The sequence below is a fragment of the Amblyomma mixtum genome, chromosome 5 (assembly GCF_055824585.1).
Source record: "Amblyomma mixtum isolate Tamu chromosome 5, ASM5582458v1, whole genome shotgun sequence".
Classification (NCBI taxonomy): domain Eukaryota; kingdom Metazoa; phylum Arthropoda; class Arachnida; order Ixodida; family Ixodidae; genus Amblyomma; species Amblyomma mixtum.
The window spans coordinates 144,599,256-144,615,418 of NC_143016.1; the positions used below are offsets into that span (position 1 = coordinate 144,599,256).

Sequence of the window (16,163 nt, forward strand, 5' to 3'; positions counted from 1 at the left end):
AAAGATTAATGGGCAAACAAGGATTTTTACCAGACACTCTCTGTGCCATTCTCTACTGGCACTTGCCTGTTTGGGTGCCGAAAACTTCACACTACCATGACAACTGACAGGTACTCTTACAACCATCTCGTTCTACTTCGCAACGCACTTCTGAACTTTCATGAGTTGAGAGTTACAAGTGTCACGAGCGCCTGCAATTTGGGACTTATTTAAACAATATTTCTGTGCCTGCTGCCATGTGAAACAAATAACAGCCAGCAATAGTGGCGTGCAACTTCACTGCATTGAACATCAAACTGAGTGCAGTCTACCAGGAGCATAGTGATGAAAAAAGAAACCAGTAAAACGCAAGATTGACCAAATGAGGAAGAGAGAAAACAAGCGCGTTCAATTAGCGAGCTCGAAACTAGCACTCGCTATATGTAGAGTCACACTGATCTAGACTTTGTAATACAAGGCTCTGAGTAGCGGGAAGGGACACACATAAATAAAAAGTACTCTCAAATTTTTTTCTGTAACCGATCACTGGCAGGAGCAGCATTACTTCTGGCAGTACAGAATAATTGTGTTCATTCATCCTGTTCTTGTCACATTTCTCTCATCGCACGGAGACTCGCAACGCAACAATGTCAACACTGCCATGGAAGCATTTGTCAATCAAGCACAAGGCCGGAGACTCGCAACGCAACAATGTCAACACTGCCATGGAAGCATTTGTCAATCAAGCACAAGGCATGCAGGCTGCGACTCTATGACGTCTGACATGCATGCCTGAACCAAGCGATTAGCCTCACAAAAGCAAAAATTGGCGATGAAAAACACTCAACTGCATCGCACGTGGCAACTGGTTGGTCATGGGGGGCGCCGCAGAGAACGGCTCCGGAAATTTCGACCACCTGGGGTTCTTTAGAGTGCACCGATATCGCGCACAGTACACGGGCCTCTAGAATTTCGCCTCCATCGAAATTCGACCGCCGCAGCCGGGATCGAACCCGCGTATTTCGAGTCAGCAGCCGAGCGCCGTAACCACGTGACGACTGTCATTGCGATCATGATCATAATATCTATACACGTACATAAATGTACGATGTGCCGAGAAACAAACCCTCTCAGAAGCAATGCGCCAACAAGATTTGCCGGGATAGTGCGTTCACCCTGATGAAGGAACACACAAACACACACGACATTTAGAAGCGCTTCCCTTCGTGTACGTGTGTGTTACTTCATATTACCCCAACCCTTACACGCAGTTACACCTTGCAATGCGCCGCTGAGTTAATCAAAAGACAACTGCTGACAGATGCCTACAGACAAGTTAGATAAAGGGGCGACACACGAGGCGTGCTCATTGTCCTCACTCTTGACAAGTTCACAAGTAAATATTAGCTGACAACTAACATGAAAGGGAAAAAAGGACAGAATGTATACTTACGCAAGCAGTGCCTCCTGGTTCCCCTCGGTGACTCACGCGTGCCGCCACCAAACTTCAAAAAGCTTGAAGAAATAAAAATTCACAAGAGCGCTTTGCTGCCAAACGTCCAAACGAAATGACCACAAGCTATGGATTGGGATTGGCTTGGAACGTTCGTGGGAGCGAGAGCGGATGCCTACGTTTATGCGTAAAGCGGTGTTTAGTTTCGAAAAATTTCTTTGAAGCTTAGTGTTGACAACACCGCCAAGAATAATTTTTATCAATTTTTTTACACTTCAATTTATTAATGAGCAAAAGATCTTATTTTACGCGACAGCTAAGATGAAATGGCATGGCTACTTTTGACTACTTTCAGCTCAAGTTTTGGCTCCTTTTAAAATGTTCCCAACGGCAACCCTGCCCGCGAGTCATGCCGCGAGTGCTCGCGCTTGTTTTTCTTTTGTGGTGTGGAGGTGTTGGTCGTACTGCCTGTCTGCTGTCCCTTTGTGCGGCTGTTGCGGTCCTCGTCTTTCACCGCAAAGCTTCTGCATTCTGATACGCAAAGCTTCTGATACGCAAGTACCGTATCGTTGAAAAAGAATACCGTGAGATCTTGCAAGATCTCGGTATTTCACAACGGCCGGTCGCATCTACGTCTTCAAGCTTGGATCAAGGCGGCAGGAAACGATCGCACTCCGAAACATCAGTCGACGTACGCACCCCCCAACTCTTGCTACCGTCCGAAGCAACCACGCGACGCAGAAGCGAAGTGCGCGCTGAAGACGCGTGATTGAAATCTATGACCGTAATCAATATGAAGACGATTAACCGATAGCGATTAATACGTCCCTATCGAAAAATCTCGTATATATGTGTCATATGTGTCTGGTTCATACGAGATTATGGAATATCTCGTATGATTATGGAATATCTCGTATGTGTCATATGACACATATGACACATATGTGTCATATGTGTCTGGTTTGCAATTTTTGGGAAAGGAAAGGGAAGGGCTGGGGTGGAATTATAAGGCAATTAACAATAAAATAGCTTCCATTGAAGTTAGTAAACTAAAGAAAGTAAAAAAAAAATTCGGACGCGAAAAAAAAAACTACGCGCCGTTCCGGATTCGAACCACCGACCTAGAGATCTCCAGCTCACTACACTACCCAATACACCACTGCTGGCATGGCAAAAACTGCTTTACATTTCGATGACAAGACTTATGCTATGCTTCCCACTATAGAATTCGACGGTTAGGTGCGAGGACAAATGTTTATTTTTAAGGTATAAGGAGCTGAACTACAGCCGATTGCACTTCCACTGATTTTGTGGATCTTGATGTGCTCTGTGATAAGCACTGAAAGATCTGATATTTGTATGTATTTTAATTTTCACAGCGCCTGCACCATTGATTGTAGTACTCTCATTGCGCACATATTGTTAACTACAGTCGGAGCTCTTGCATGAAAATACCTGGCGTTATTAGCTCAACTAAGCCCAGAAGGCAACATTTGCCTTCTGGCTGAACGTTTGTCCAAGCACATTGGAAACGCCTAACGTCATACTGTTTGGATAGGCGCGGTTTACAACAGGAGGGCACAAGCAGAGAATCAAGGAGAAAAATATTTGAAACAGGCCAAGAGTTTTTTTTATGCGTTGGTTGGGCACTTGTTAATCGCTTGTTCATCCCTTCTTTTCCGCGTGTTTCAAACAGCAAGGCCCACTCTATGAGAGGCACTCATCAGCGGCTATGTGTTTCGCTCGAGATTGATGTAAGCTGATACGGTGCATATCGGAGCTCTTGTGTACGCACGAGTGTCGCGTGTCAGTTAAGGTATGCCACATATGTAATCCATACAAGTCACCTTTCCGTAGCGCGTGAACTACTGCATATGCAGCAGATGTGTTCATCTGTGACATTTGTGACGCGTATGAGCTCGTAAGCAGCCTATACGCGTTCATACGAGACACATTAATTTGTGACACACATGAACTCGTATGAAGTATATGTGCTGATACGAGGCGCATTTGTCGACACATGGCTCATATGGTGCCCATATGAGTCAAACGAGGCACATATGAACTCGTAAAAAGCCTATATGTGTTCATATGAGGCACATATACTGACACATATAACTCATATGGGCTGCATACGAGGCAAAGGGAGAGAACGAGTACCGTGGAGGCGCAATGCCTTCGCATTCTTCCAATTCGAGTTCCCGCAGACGATGTAACGTTTTTTTTCTTAAGCTATATGTATCTCTTATATAAGTGCATGGTCAGCGCTGTCCTATCATGGAGCAAACGCACGTTACTCTTTACCCATTCCTGCTTTAATGGAGTGCTCGACACGTTGCGCCATACATATATGTTTTGGTGCTGTTCTGCAGGTATACCGAATTAACTGCGACGCCCAAGCACATCAAGGTACAGCGTATTTAACGTTAGAGTCGAGAAGTTATTTTTATAAAATGCTATTTATAGTTTTTGAAATTCAGGCCTGAAAATCGGTGCTGCATATATGTTTCTCCGACTCGCATTCTTTCATTGCACGACTGGACTTTTTACATTTACACAGAACGAAGACCACAACCTTAAAGGGGGAAATAATCGCACGCATGCATGCAACTTTGCATATTTTAGTTTAAAAAACTGAGATTTAAAAAATCTCACAGGAGGTTATGCGGGTTTTTACGAAGATATCATTATCTACGCCCCGGACTATATATGCTAATAAATAATTAACAATGTGCGAGCTATATATATATATATCGCGCCTATCGCCGCAATTGAGAAAACTAAGAAGTCACAATAGCAACTGCATGATGCTCCATAGCAGTCGGTACTTCAAAGTTGCGTTGCCTATTGCAGGAATTGGCCAGCTTCTAAATATGGCAAAGTCAATGCAGGGGAAACATTCGAGAAAGTGGTCCAATACTGCCAACTTCTAAAAATGGCTGAGCCAAGGCGGGTGAAAAGTCCGAGAAATTGGTCCAATACTACCAACTTCTAAAAATGGCTGAGCCAAGGCGGGGAAAACGTCCGAGAAATTGGTCCAATACTACCAACTTCTAAAAATGGCTGAGCCAAGGCGGGGAAAACGTCCGAGAAACTGGTCCAATACTGCCAACTTCTAAAAATGGCTGAGCCAAGGCTGGGAGAACAGAGGCAACGCGGGGCCTTCACAGGGCTGTCGTTTGCCAACTCAGATCCTACATTGGACCGATGTCATGTGCTGCTTGGGAAGCTCCAAGACTTCTTAAATTAAGATACCGAACATCTTTGAAGCAAGACGGGACTGATGGGGCAACCTGATGAAACTCTTCAATTTGAAAGCGCAGCATGGACGAGGGACTATATTCGCGATACCTCTCTCAGGCGGGGCAGAAATTGAAGACGCAACTAGGAGAACTTGGCTGTGATGTAGTTGATGAGCTCAGGCCCGTTCAGGATCTTGCGTGTCATGATCTTTGCTTTGGCTGTTGCTCCTACGACATGGAAGCGAAAAAGAGTACGTGATGAGGCTACCCATAAGTTACAGTGGACCAACTAGCCCAGCAAGCACCCATTCCCAGACTGCTGAAGCCGGGGATTGCACCGCATGTATACTCCCTTTTCGTCCGGGGAAAACTTCTTCAATGTCACTTACGTCGGCCGTGCGTGCGAACTTTTTGAGGGCCATGGCACTTGTCCAACTCTTGCGGCACCTGACTGCAGCCAGCCTGCCGGAACAAACAATCGCTTCACGCTTCAGGCATGATATCGACGACGAGATGCGAGGGAAGCATGCGTTGCGTTTCTTTCCCGCCCTATCTGTGCTTGTCCTCTTCTCCATGTGAACTTCAATGCATAACCCTCCTGCCCGTACAATCGCTTGTGTTTCCATCGCCACCTCGAGCATATATGAAATGCCGCAACAAAGGAAAAATATGGTTTTATTTAATTTCCACTCCATTTGCTTTATAACGTAACATATTTTGTTGGCTGTTAGAGGCGCTGATTTCGAGCACACGAGATGTTTTAAGAATTCCTTCTCTGGTTGCAGGCCGGATATAACCAACTTTGAATTCGAGGTGCACTTTGGGAAGAACTACATCTGTAAGCATTTTTATTCCTATAATAAAGTCCTACTGTTCTCTCTCTCTTTTCTTTGGATAACGCATGTTGTTTCTTGCAGTCGTTCCACTGGTCTATGCTGCCCCAATTTTAGTCTATCCGAAATTCAGGTGAGAATCAAATGTCGGAAGGTGATTCATAGTATAGTTTATTAATAAGCAGTGGGCAGAAAACCCGTGAAGAACTTTCATTACAATACTCACTTAATTAGTCTTCAACCCAATAAGAGACGAATAACATCTGAATAAGAGACGGATCCTTTAATCACTATTCCACTGCTGCGATACTAATTTGTAGGCAGCCAGAGGTAATAATTAATAATGCGTCATATATTGTCATACTGTCCTTATTTCTTCCAATGACATTGTTTACTGGCCCTGCTTGAAACATAGCACGAAGTGAGCGTAAACAGAAAGAAGAACAGTTTAGTTGAATCAATAATTTTGACTTACTGCTGAGGTTACAACATGATTATTTATATGGAAATTCAGCGGTTCCTTGATGGGTCATCAGCGGCCAATTGAATTTTGCGCGCACGGACATTCCACTAAAGAAATCATGATGTAAAAGTTAATCATAGCATGATTCCTAGCAAAATGAGCACAGAAAGAATGTGCCGTCGGATGTACGCATAACGTTTAGATTAATTCATGGATTAATTTACCCTAAAAGGACAGGAAGGCTGTAAAAAAGCGTCATAGAGAGAGAGCAGCTATTTCTACCTTGCCTGAAATATCCAGTATCCCCGCAGGGACCACGGATCCTTGAGTATCCAAAGTGAATCGTAGATTTCCGTACCTGTGATTCGCTCAGCTATGACTATTTTTGCAAATATCTCTCGTCATAATATGCCCTGTCGCCTCTGATACGGTGTATTTCTATTACATTTCAGGGAGACCTACGTTACCATGTCGCTGGGAGACTTTCTGAAAGCCTTCTTCAGAGCTTTGTTTTATGAAGGTAAGTTTTCACGTGAGCTTCCAATGATGAATACTTCGAAGTGGCGCACATGAAGGCAAGAGCAAAGTGGTGGGGGTTTAACGTTCGTTACTTAGTAACGCAGGCAACGTAGCTAAACCTAGTAGACGGGTGAAAGGATGTGTTCATTCTTCAATTGCAGGGGGCACTTAAGCTCCGCTTTGAAGCTATGACGCGATAGCTTTAGTGGGTTAATTTCCATATATGCGCAATTTGTCATTCTCTACTTAACGTTCATATAGCACTCAGAGATGCCACTCCTGTCGACGTGATGCAGCGGCGCCGCTGCCCTGTGGGGGCAGGTGCTGCCGCCGGCGGTGCTTATTTGTTGCGCCGCAGGTTTCTCTTTCCGAGAATAATCATTAATTTGACTGCCGCCTGCCATGGTGGTCACTTTGCTAAAAATCCGTTGGGCAGGTTGTGACAACGCCACAAGGTCGCGTAACCTAGGTGGCGCTACGGTCCGCGCCCATTGGCACAAGACACAGGAAAAGACATAAGGCACAAGACAACATTGTTGCTCTTGGTTGGTATGTCTGGAGCTATGCTTTACCTTGTTTTTTTATTTGCTTCCCGTAAGCCACTCCAAAATCTCGCCAAAGTAGGCGTTATTTTAACTGTGCTTGTGTACTGCACCTAAGTAAATGTGATTAGTGCTGAACTACATTCTCAAGAGACGCACATCTTTGCCAGATGCGCAAAAAATCCTAGCCTCCTGTAGACACCACAATGGCGTCACAGCTGTCTTGAAGAAACACTTAACCCTCATCTTCGAATCCTTGGTAAAGATAAATGGTGCTAGCCAGAACGTGGCGCCGGCGCTCTTCAATGCTTCAGGGCTGACAGCGACCAAAGCCAGGTCCTTAGCAAGCCCGATACCCTAAAAACTGCAAAGAGTCGAGCTAACAGCCGAGTGCGTTATATTGGATCTCCGCCCTATGGCGCTTCGACGCGACGCTGGTCACAGCGAAGAGCTGTAGGCAAGACTGGTACTGCCTGCATGTGGTCAGCTATGCCAAGAGCTTGCAATACTTATTGCTTTCATAGAGCGCAGAAAAGCACGGCAGGCTCTCTGTCGAAACGGCAAATGTAGTTTGAAGGAGGGGGGGGGGGGTCCAGAAGGAAGATTGCAGCGGCCCCTTTGGGAGATGGAAAGAAAGTGTAGATTAAATTTCAAACAGCTGCAAGATGCACTGATCAGTGTAGAAGCTATCTATGGTTGCCTTCCGCGCAGCACGCTGCATTTCTCTGGGGAGTTAAAATGTAGATCATTTTTGCAAGTCTGAGCGCTTAGCGCAACTCTGTGCAACAAACTCGCGCAATAAAACATATTAAAATATCTGAAACGGGACGCCTTTACAAGGATAAATTCTCGGCTGCAGCTTATTTATTTCTTTAAAAAATTTTTGCCAAACGTAGCTCAGCACCAAAGGATACTGCAGTTGCGACGTGTGCCCTTTGTTGCACGATTTCGTGCTTTTCTTATTCATAAGGCAACTCTCACAATGGGTTGTAGTTTTACTGAGGAGAGAAGAAATAAGATGCCTAAAGAAATAAGATGCCAACAATGAAAATAAGGACGTGGGAACAAAACGAACCGGACAAAAACGACAGCCCCAGGAACAAACCCGCAAAAGTTGTCTCTCTTTTAATAGCAAAATAAAAAGAGGCCCAAGGATGCGGAGTGTCAACTGTTTGTCGTACCTTCGCTTCGAAACACCGCTACGAAGAAGCTGCGGATACGAAATACAATACGCATGTCTCCATTTTCTCAGTCTGCACCGCTTTCGAATTTCTCATCAAAATTTCGTAGCCGTGTAGCCAACTCTTCGGCGGTTACGAATTCTTGGTTTACTCTAGTTACAGCTAGCCGTGAAAATGAAGAGCTCGCTTTACGAGAGTGGACAAAGTCGCCTCCTTCGTGGACGCAGGAGTGGCTGCGCGGTACGACACTAAGAAGAAATTGAAGTTGGCTTCTGTGTACAGAGTAACACCGCCTCGCCACAAAAAGACATTTGTTACTGAAAAGAAATCTCTTGTAAGGTAGAACATAGCAAGAACTAAAATGCATGTATCGTCGCCACAGCCCAATCTCGCAAAAACCAACGTGGTGACGAAATGACAACCGAAAATGACGATGGATTTATGAGGCTAGAAACGTGCATGAAGTTTGAGCGTTTTAGATATTGAAGTATAAAGCTATTTATTATATACTTTTGTTTTGAAACCGCTAGTGCACTTTTTGACGCGGTAACGCTAAGGCTCCCGTTCTGAAGAAACTCCGGCGTCGTCGTCAGTGTCGTGAGTGAAAAATACAGGCTGAAGCAATCTAGGTCGACCACCTAGGTCACGTGACCTTGTGGAGTTATTAAAACCTGCCCACCAGATTGAGAGCAAAGTGGCCACCGTTGCATTTGTCAGTTAAATTTGGATTGATGGCGAGATGTTGGTTGCGAAGGGTAACCTGCGTCAAAACAAGCCCCCCTCACTGGTGGCAGCACCTGCGATCGCAGGGTAGCGGCACATCGCTTGACCCCTACACCACTACGCCAGGAGTGGTATGGGCAGCCCAGGGGTCGATGAATGTAAAGCGACGACTTAACCAATTCAGCATATATGGGCCTTGATCCGTTAAAGCCCTTGCCCTTAACGTCATACACTTAGGGCAGAGCTTTAGTGACCTGTTCTATTTTTTCACATGCAGAAAACAAATAAAAAAAGAGCTCAATGTCGGAAGCCAAAAAAAAAAGGTATTCTTGGCTGCGCAACAGGCGGCCAGCTGAGTTTCTGTGTTTTTGTGCTTCGCGGCTAAGCGCTTTGACGTGCCCGCGTGTTTTTGACGCGCCTCTATTTACAAATGCGTAGCAGCAGAGGAAGTCGTAGTGCTTCTCTAAGAGCTCCTCGACCGAATTTCGTGCTGCGGGACGCACCCGTGAAGAGGAAAACACATGCGCCTAGCTAATGTTGCACGAGCCTCCACGTTAGCAAACGTAGCCTTCGGCGTGTTCCCTTCGTCAACGTACTAAGACGATGGGCTGCCTAACCAATGCTACAATGACTGTTAGTACGGAATTTAAATATGTCCGTACGTACCAGTCTCTACTCACCATTCGTGGCCGTGGCTAGCGGGTGCCAGCTGCCGAACCAGTAGCCTGTTGGCTGGATCTCGACGCTGCCAATTCCTCCAGCCTCGGACTATCCTGCTAGACCGCCGCCTGATCCCTCTAAAGCTAAAGGGGTTGAGGTCGATGAAGTGCAGTCCACAGTGTTTTTGCGAGAACTTCATTGTCGGGATCGAGAACGAGATCCATCGTAACGCTGGTGCAGACATAAACGAAGTTAGTAGCGGCGGCTGATAGAGGCCCTCAAAGTCCGACCGGCGGTAGTTTTCATTATGTCTGCAGCTAGGCTCAAACGCTCACAGCCAGTAATCGCGGGGTACACGTTTATGCCACTTTCAGTCTATTTTTTCATGACTGTCCCGACTTTAAGTGAGGGCGGCGGGAAGAGTTTTCAACTTCGAATGCAAATCTCTTACCGATAATTGCATCTTTCGTAATCTGACAAGCCACAACAAAGCCAGAAAATACCGAACTATGGGGTGTTGCTAAGAAAAACAAATATAGAGAGTTGTCCTCATCATCAGCCTGACTACGCTCACTGCAGGGCAAACGCCTGCCCCATGTCTTTCCAAATAATGCCGTCCTTTGCCTCCTGCGGCCAATGTATCCCCGCAAGCTTAATCTCACCCCCCTCCGTTCAGCCGCCCTCTGCTATGCTTGCTTTCCCTTCGAATACACTCCATTACCCTTAAGGACCAGTGGTTATCTTGCCTTCTCATTGCATGCCCTGCCCAAGCCCACTTCTTCCTAATGATTTCGACAAGGATGTCATTAACCCGCGTTTGTCCCCTCACCCACTTTGCCGCCTTCTGGACTCTTAACGTTACACCAATCATTTTCCTTTGCATAGCTCCCGGCGTTCTTAACTTAACCTGAACCATTTTAGTTTGCCTCCACATGTCTGCCCCATAGCTGAGTACCGGTGAGATACAACTGTTGTATACTTTTCTTTTGAGTGAAATAAGTAAACTGGCATTCATGATCTGAGAGAAAGCGCCATATGCACTCCACACCATTGCTATTCTTCTTATTATTTCCCTCTCATAATCCTGATCAGGGATCACTTCCTGCCCTAAGTAGATGTATTACCACTTCCAGCACCTCGCTACAAATTGCGAACTGCTGTTCCCTTGCAAGACTGTTGAATAACACTTTGGTTTTCTGCATGCTAATCTTTAGGCCCACTGTTCTGCTCTCCCTGTGTAAATCACTGATAACCCTTTGCACTTCATCTCTTGAGTAACTTAGCAAAGCAGTGTTGTCAGCGAATCGCAGATTACTTAGGTATTCCCCATTAACTGTTACCCCCAACTGTTCCCAATCCAGGTCTCGGAACAACTGCTGTATACAGGCGATTAATAGCATAGGTGAGATAGTGACACCCTGCCTGATACCCTGCCTTATTGGAATTTTATTCCTTACTTTGTGGTGGAATATGGCAGCTGTGCAGTCGTTTAGGTATCTTCCAGTATTTTCACATAAGGCTATCCTACACCTTTGTTCCGTAATGCCTGCATGACTGCTGAGGTTTACACTGAGTGATACGGTTTCTTGTAATCAATGAAGGCTATGTGTAGAGGTCAGTTAAATTCTGAGAATTTCTCTATCCCTAACTGATGGTGTGAATATGGTCTATGGTCAAGTATTCTTTATGAAAACCTGCCTGATCATTTGGTTGATTGAAGTCTGATGTTCTCCTTGCTCTGCTAGTGATTACCTTAGGAAATGCTTCGTACGCAACAGACAATAAGCTGATCGGTCTCTAATACTTCAAGTCCTTGACGTCTCCTCTCTGAAGAATTAAGACAATATTAGCGTTCTTCCGAATTTCTGGCACGGTCGAGATCATAATGCATTGTAGATACAGGGTGGCTAGTTTTTCTAGCATGATCGTTACTTCGTCTACTGTTACATGATCTACATCTACTGTTACATGATCCTCGCCAGCTGCTTTCGCCATTTAGATTGCTCTGAATGCTTTCTTTACTCGATCCTTCCTTACTGGCGGGATGTCCCATTGCAGTGAGCTGCTGCCTTTCTCATTAATGTTCTTATTGAGAATCACAATCAGTCTTTATTTTCTTATACATTTCATAGGATTATCATGTCATGCAGAAGGAGGTCCCTCAAATGAAAGCCAGTCCGCCCGCTTCCGATCTCTTAACGTTACACCTATCATTTTTCTTTCCATAGATCGCTGCGTTGTCTTTTACTTAAGCTGAACACACTTTGTTAGCCTCCATGTTTCTGCACCATTATGCAAATAATTTTGTAGCAATAATAACGGGGGGCCACCAAGATCAGTTTCTTCTAGCCTTGTGTACAAAATTGGATGATTAATGGTGTCAAAAGCTTTCGACAAGGATATGAAGACAGCTCCTGCAAAATTTTCTTCATCTATGGCAATTCTTAATTTGTCTGTGATAGTTGTAAGAGTAAGCTCAGTAGTATACCCAGAACGAAAACCATATTGACACATCGATAATATATTAAATTTATCCAAACATCTGCGGCGGTCGAATTTCGACGGAGGCGAAATTCTAGAGGCCCGTGTACTGTGCGATATCAGTGCACGTTAAGGAACCACAGGTGTTCTAAATTTCCAGAGCCCGCCACTATGGCGTCCCTCATAGCCTGAGTCGGTTTGGGACGTAAGACCCCAATCAACCAACCAACCAAGGGACAGTCATAAAGCCGTATTTATGGGAACAGCCAAATGGCAGTGAGCAAACAGTATATTTCGCGGTTACTCATTCTGTTCTTGTGACCCCACAACAGTTCGGCGTAGTTTGGAGTACTACTATCAGGCGTAAGACATTTAGCACGAACACTTACATTTAGAAGCAAGCATTAATTCGTTGAGAAAGGCTCAGTGGAGCGCACTCAGTTATAATAGTGAATAGCTGGTGTGGGGCACAGTTTATGACATGATAGAGCTTATTCTGAAAATATGGATTGATGTAAGAAGCGCGGGAGAAAATATCGTGCTAATTCATATCTTACGCTACCCTTTGACGAGCGGCCGTAGCCTCCTGCAGAGATACCAGACATGCCACTCCCTTGGTCTACAGGTATGGTTGATTGAGAGGACAGAGTGGCAGCGCTAAAAAACAGGGGCTAAGGTAGACGAAGACAACACGGGCGCTAGGTACGGTATATACTTTTTGCGACAGGCTGCCCAGGGACACTGTAGTGGTCGAAACATAGCAAGCACATATATACGCGATATACGCATACCACATTTTGTCTTGTTTAAAAAAGCAGAGAACATGAGCCCTTAGCGCTTCTTTCTAACGGTTGTTTTTGAAAGGAATGCAAGTGCGGGCTTAATGTTCAGGCTACTGAGTGCATGTACGCTGGCTTCAACTGCAGAGTCTGTGGCGGCCGGGCAGATCACACGAGGGCAAACCATACAATCCCATGTCCAGGCATTCGCCCAGGATATATGGAATGAATTTGCGACTTTTGCAGCAGTCAATCGATCGTCTGCAGTGAGCATTGACGCAGTAAGTACGCAAAGGACGACGGTCAAAGGACAGAGCAATCTCGCCTCTTCTTCGACTTGTCGTACTTCAGCCGTGCAAATGTTTTTGGCCCTAATGCATTGAACAAGATAAGGCGAAGTTTAGAGATCGACACTGTTCTAGGATATCGCGACCTACTGTATTCGGCATCATTGCATATCAGACGGTACGAGGCCAATCGGTTTGCTTGTATATTCTTTGTAGTGGTGCTCATGTAAGTGAAGCGATAACTTTTTAATGGGATGGCAGAGTGAGTTAACATCACCTTTAAGAGGTCAAAAGCGTAAGCGACTTAGAACAATCCACACAGCATGCCATCTATGCAGATAATTTTGTCTCTATACTTTTGACAAGGGCTGTACGTAGATAACTTGCCGACTCAGTTTCCCAGCCATTATTGGAGTAGAAATGAACATGCGTTATGTCACTGCGTGTGGTACGGTGTGGTCCGTGGTATTTGATGTCCCAGGGCTGCTTTTGCGGACTTTGATAGAAGCCGCAGTGGCGGCCAGCAAATTAATGTTAGCCACCTGGGGCACTTGGCGTGCACTGACAGTGCGGTGCGCAAGGATGTTTTGGCATTTCCCTCCCAACGAAACGCGGCACGCAAAATTGGCATTCCACTCCGCGACACGTGGTTGAACAGCCGCACAGCACAGGCACTAATCCACCACTCAAGGTCTTGTCATTGTGCACTGTGGGGCTTTAATTGGCGAGATAAATACGTTTTACTCGCTTAACCACTGCCGACACAACTCAATACCGCCGGAACCCCACCCCACGATCGCATACGCTAGCTAGTGCACGCCGAGCACGGCGGCCCTTGCTCTGCGGGAACAAAGAAACGACACTCTGGTTGAGAGAAATAGGAATTTCCTGCTACAATAATAAAGCCAGCTAGCAACGAAATACGCTGAGGAATCGAGAACGTCCGACTCACTAGTACGGTTACGAGCGAATGTTCGCCCACGCTAGGGCAGGGGATACCCCGCTGCCGGATGGGACGAGATGCTGGAAAACGTTCCTCCCCGCTAGGCTTCTCCCACCGGCGAGAGCGGATACCCCGGTCGACACGTTCGTACGCGACAAAGTCCCGAGCCGAAGAGGGCTGTATCCCCCCCCCCCCCCCCCGCGCGCGCAGCAAACACGCCATCCGTGGCGCTTGTGTCGCTGCGACACTGGCGCCCTCCCTTGTTGCTTAACCAACTATGCTAGGCAGCGTGAACCGCGGGGAAGCTAACCACAGGGGGCTAGTGGGGCAAGGTCCCCACAGTAAATACCCTCTTCCAGTTCACATGTGGCATTGGGCACGTAGCCATATCATTGGAATAGCGTTGTCCATTTGGAGAGACAAAGGTAGATCGCAGAAAACCTACAGAGCAAAATTTGCATTGCACCCCAGTAGCGCACATGGTACAATAGATCACGTGCGCGCACCGGTTATCTGAGCCGAAATGGCCGCGTCGTTTCCGAAAACTGCACTAGAACTCATGCTACACTTCAGCGCGACATTATTATTAAGGCGGCACAGAAAAATGGCGCGACTTCTCACTGGCTTGTTTGGCGAAATCTTTTTCACATAGTTTCGGCATATTATACTTGATCGCTCGAAACAACAAGTTTGTCTGCGTTCTAAGGCCGCAAAAGAACTGTCGCAAATTAAAAGTAGCCTTTCTTTTTTCCACCTCGTAGGACCACCCATGGCTTCTAGGAGAACTTCTTGTGGTCAAATACATCTTCCGACTCCTCGACCCGGTAAGAATTCTCCTCGGTGTATGCGCCATTATGACCACACGCTTGTATGTCCATGCGGGTAAAGAGCTCATACGCGAATCTTGGTTTTTTCGCACGTGTTCTATTTCCTGTGAAAATAGTATGCTAAAATAGTTATTTTGGTGACGAAAGGTGAGTGAACGCGGAGACGAAGGTTGCCATTTTCGTGCGTACCCACCGAGCTCAAGATATTCTTCATCGATAGATCACCAAAGTAACCGCGTAATCTATATCGTCCATGCAGCGAGTTTGTTTCAGGAATGCAACGTTAAGTTTAACGAAGGCATTGAAATGCCACGCAGGCTTCGTCGTGCTGGCCGCAGACCACTGCGGCTCGGAAATTTCTACCTTGCTTAAGGTGGCAGAGTCCTTCTTTTACATGGTTCGGAAAGAACTTATGGCATCTGACGGTGACGTTGCTGCATCTGTGGTGAAGAGGAAAGGCACAGTCAGCGGTTCGGTGTCAGCATAATGCTTATCTCGAGCAGCTGCAAGCCAGCGCTAGTGATGACCCAGGAAAAATCAATGAGGACCGTTGCAAAAGAGCTCTAGGTCGCAAAGGGAAATATCAGGCTTCCGGTGCACGACGACTGGAGGTACCATTCCTAAAATATGAGGGTCCAATTCATGCCAGATAAATCTCGGAAGAATCTTCTCCTCCGGTCCAAGCTGTTTCTGGCAAAGCTGAAGAACCTCGAAAGGACAGAGGCATGGAATGTCCGAGCATTTTTCACAGACCAATAGAACTTGCACCAATACCAAACATCTAACCGGCTGAACGCCAGGTGGCTTGCCACAAGCCCTGAATAAATGCCTACAGTGATAAAACTAAATTTCCGCCATCATGATGGTGTTAGCCGTCGTGACCAATGAGGGTGACGCCTGCCACCAGACGTCTTTGAAAAAGGCTTGCTGCTTGCATGAAGGTTTTTTGCACAGTTGTAAGCCCAAGATGGAGGGTGTGTCTAAAGGAGGACCTTATGTCTTTCAACTAGATTCGGCTCCCGTCCACACTATTGGTTGTTCCCGACTTGTGGCCACTTGGCTAGCCAGGCCTGAATCGGTTGGATTCCTATAGTATCTGTAGCGTTGTTGATAGGTAGAGGAGAGGAGATATTGGATGCGGCTTTACGCATACTCACATGATAAAAGCACGGTTTTTAAAAAGGCAGGAAAGAGCGTACTACGGGAACAGACCACCTGCCATGGCGCCGCGCCTGCGATTCCGCTCTTCAA

The 16,163-nt window shown here is 46.1% G+C and overlaps 1 protein-coding gene across 1 annotated transcript in view; it reads left to right on the forward strand.

Moving 5' to 3' along the window:
* LOC149343971 (uncharacterized) overlaps positions 1–15,399 on the forward strand; it is a 92,610-nt gene extending 77,211 nt beyond the window's left edge. Inside the window, exons 16-17 of the mRNA XM_089547116.1 lie at positions 5,460–5,512; positions 15,230–15,399. Of these exons, the coding sequence (XP_089403242.1) occupies positions 5,460–5,512; positions 15,230–15,399 (223 nt within the window). The remainder of the gene's footprint in view (positions 1–5,459; positions 5,513–15,229) is intronic.
* Positions 15,400–16,163: the final 764 nt, after the last annotated feature.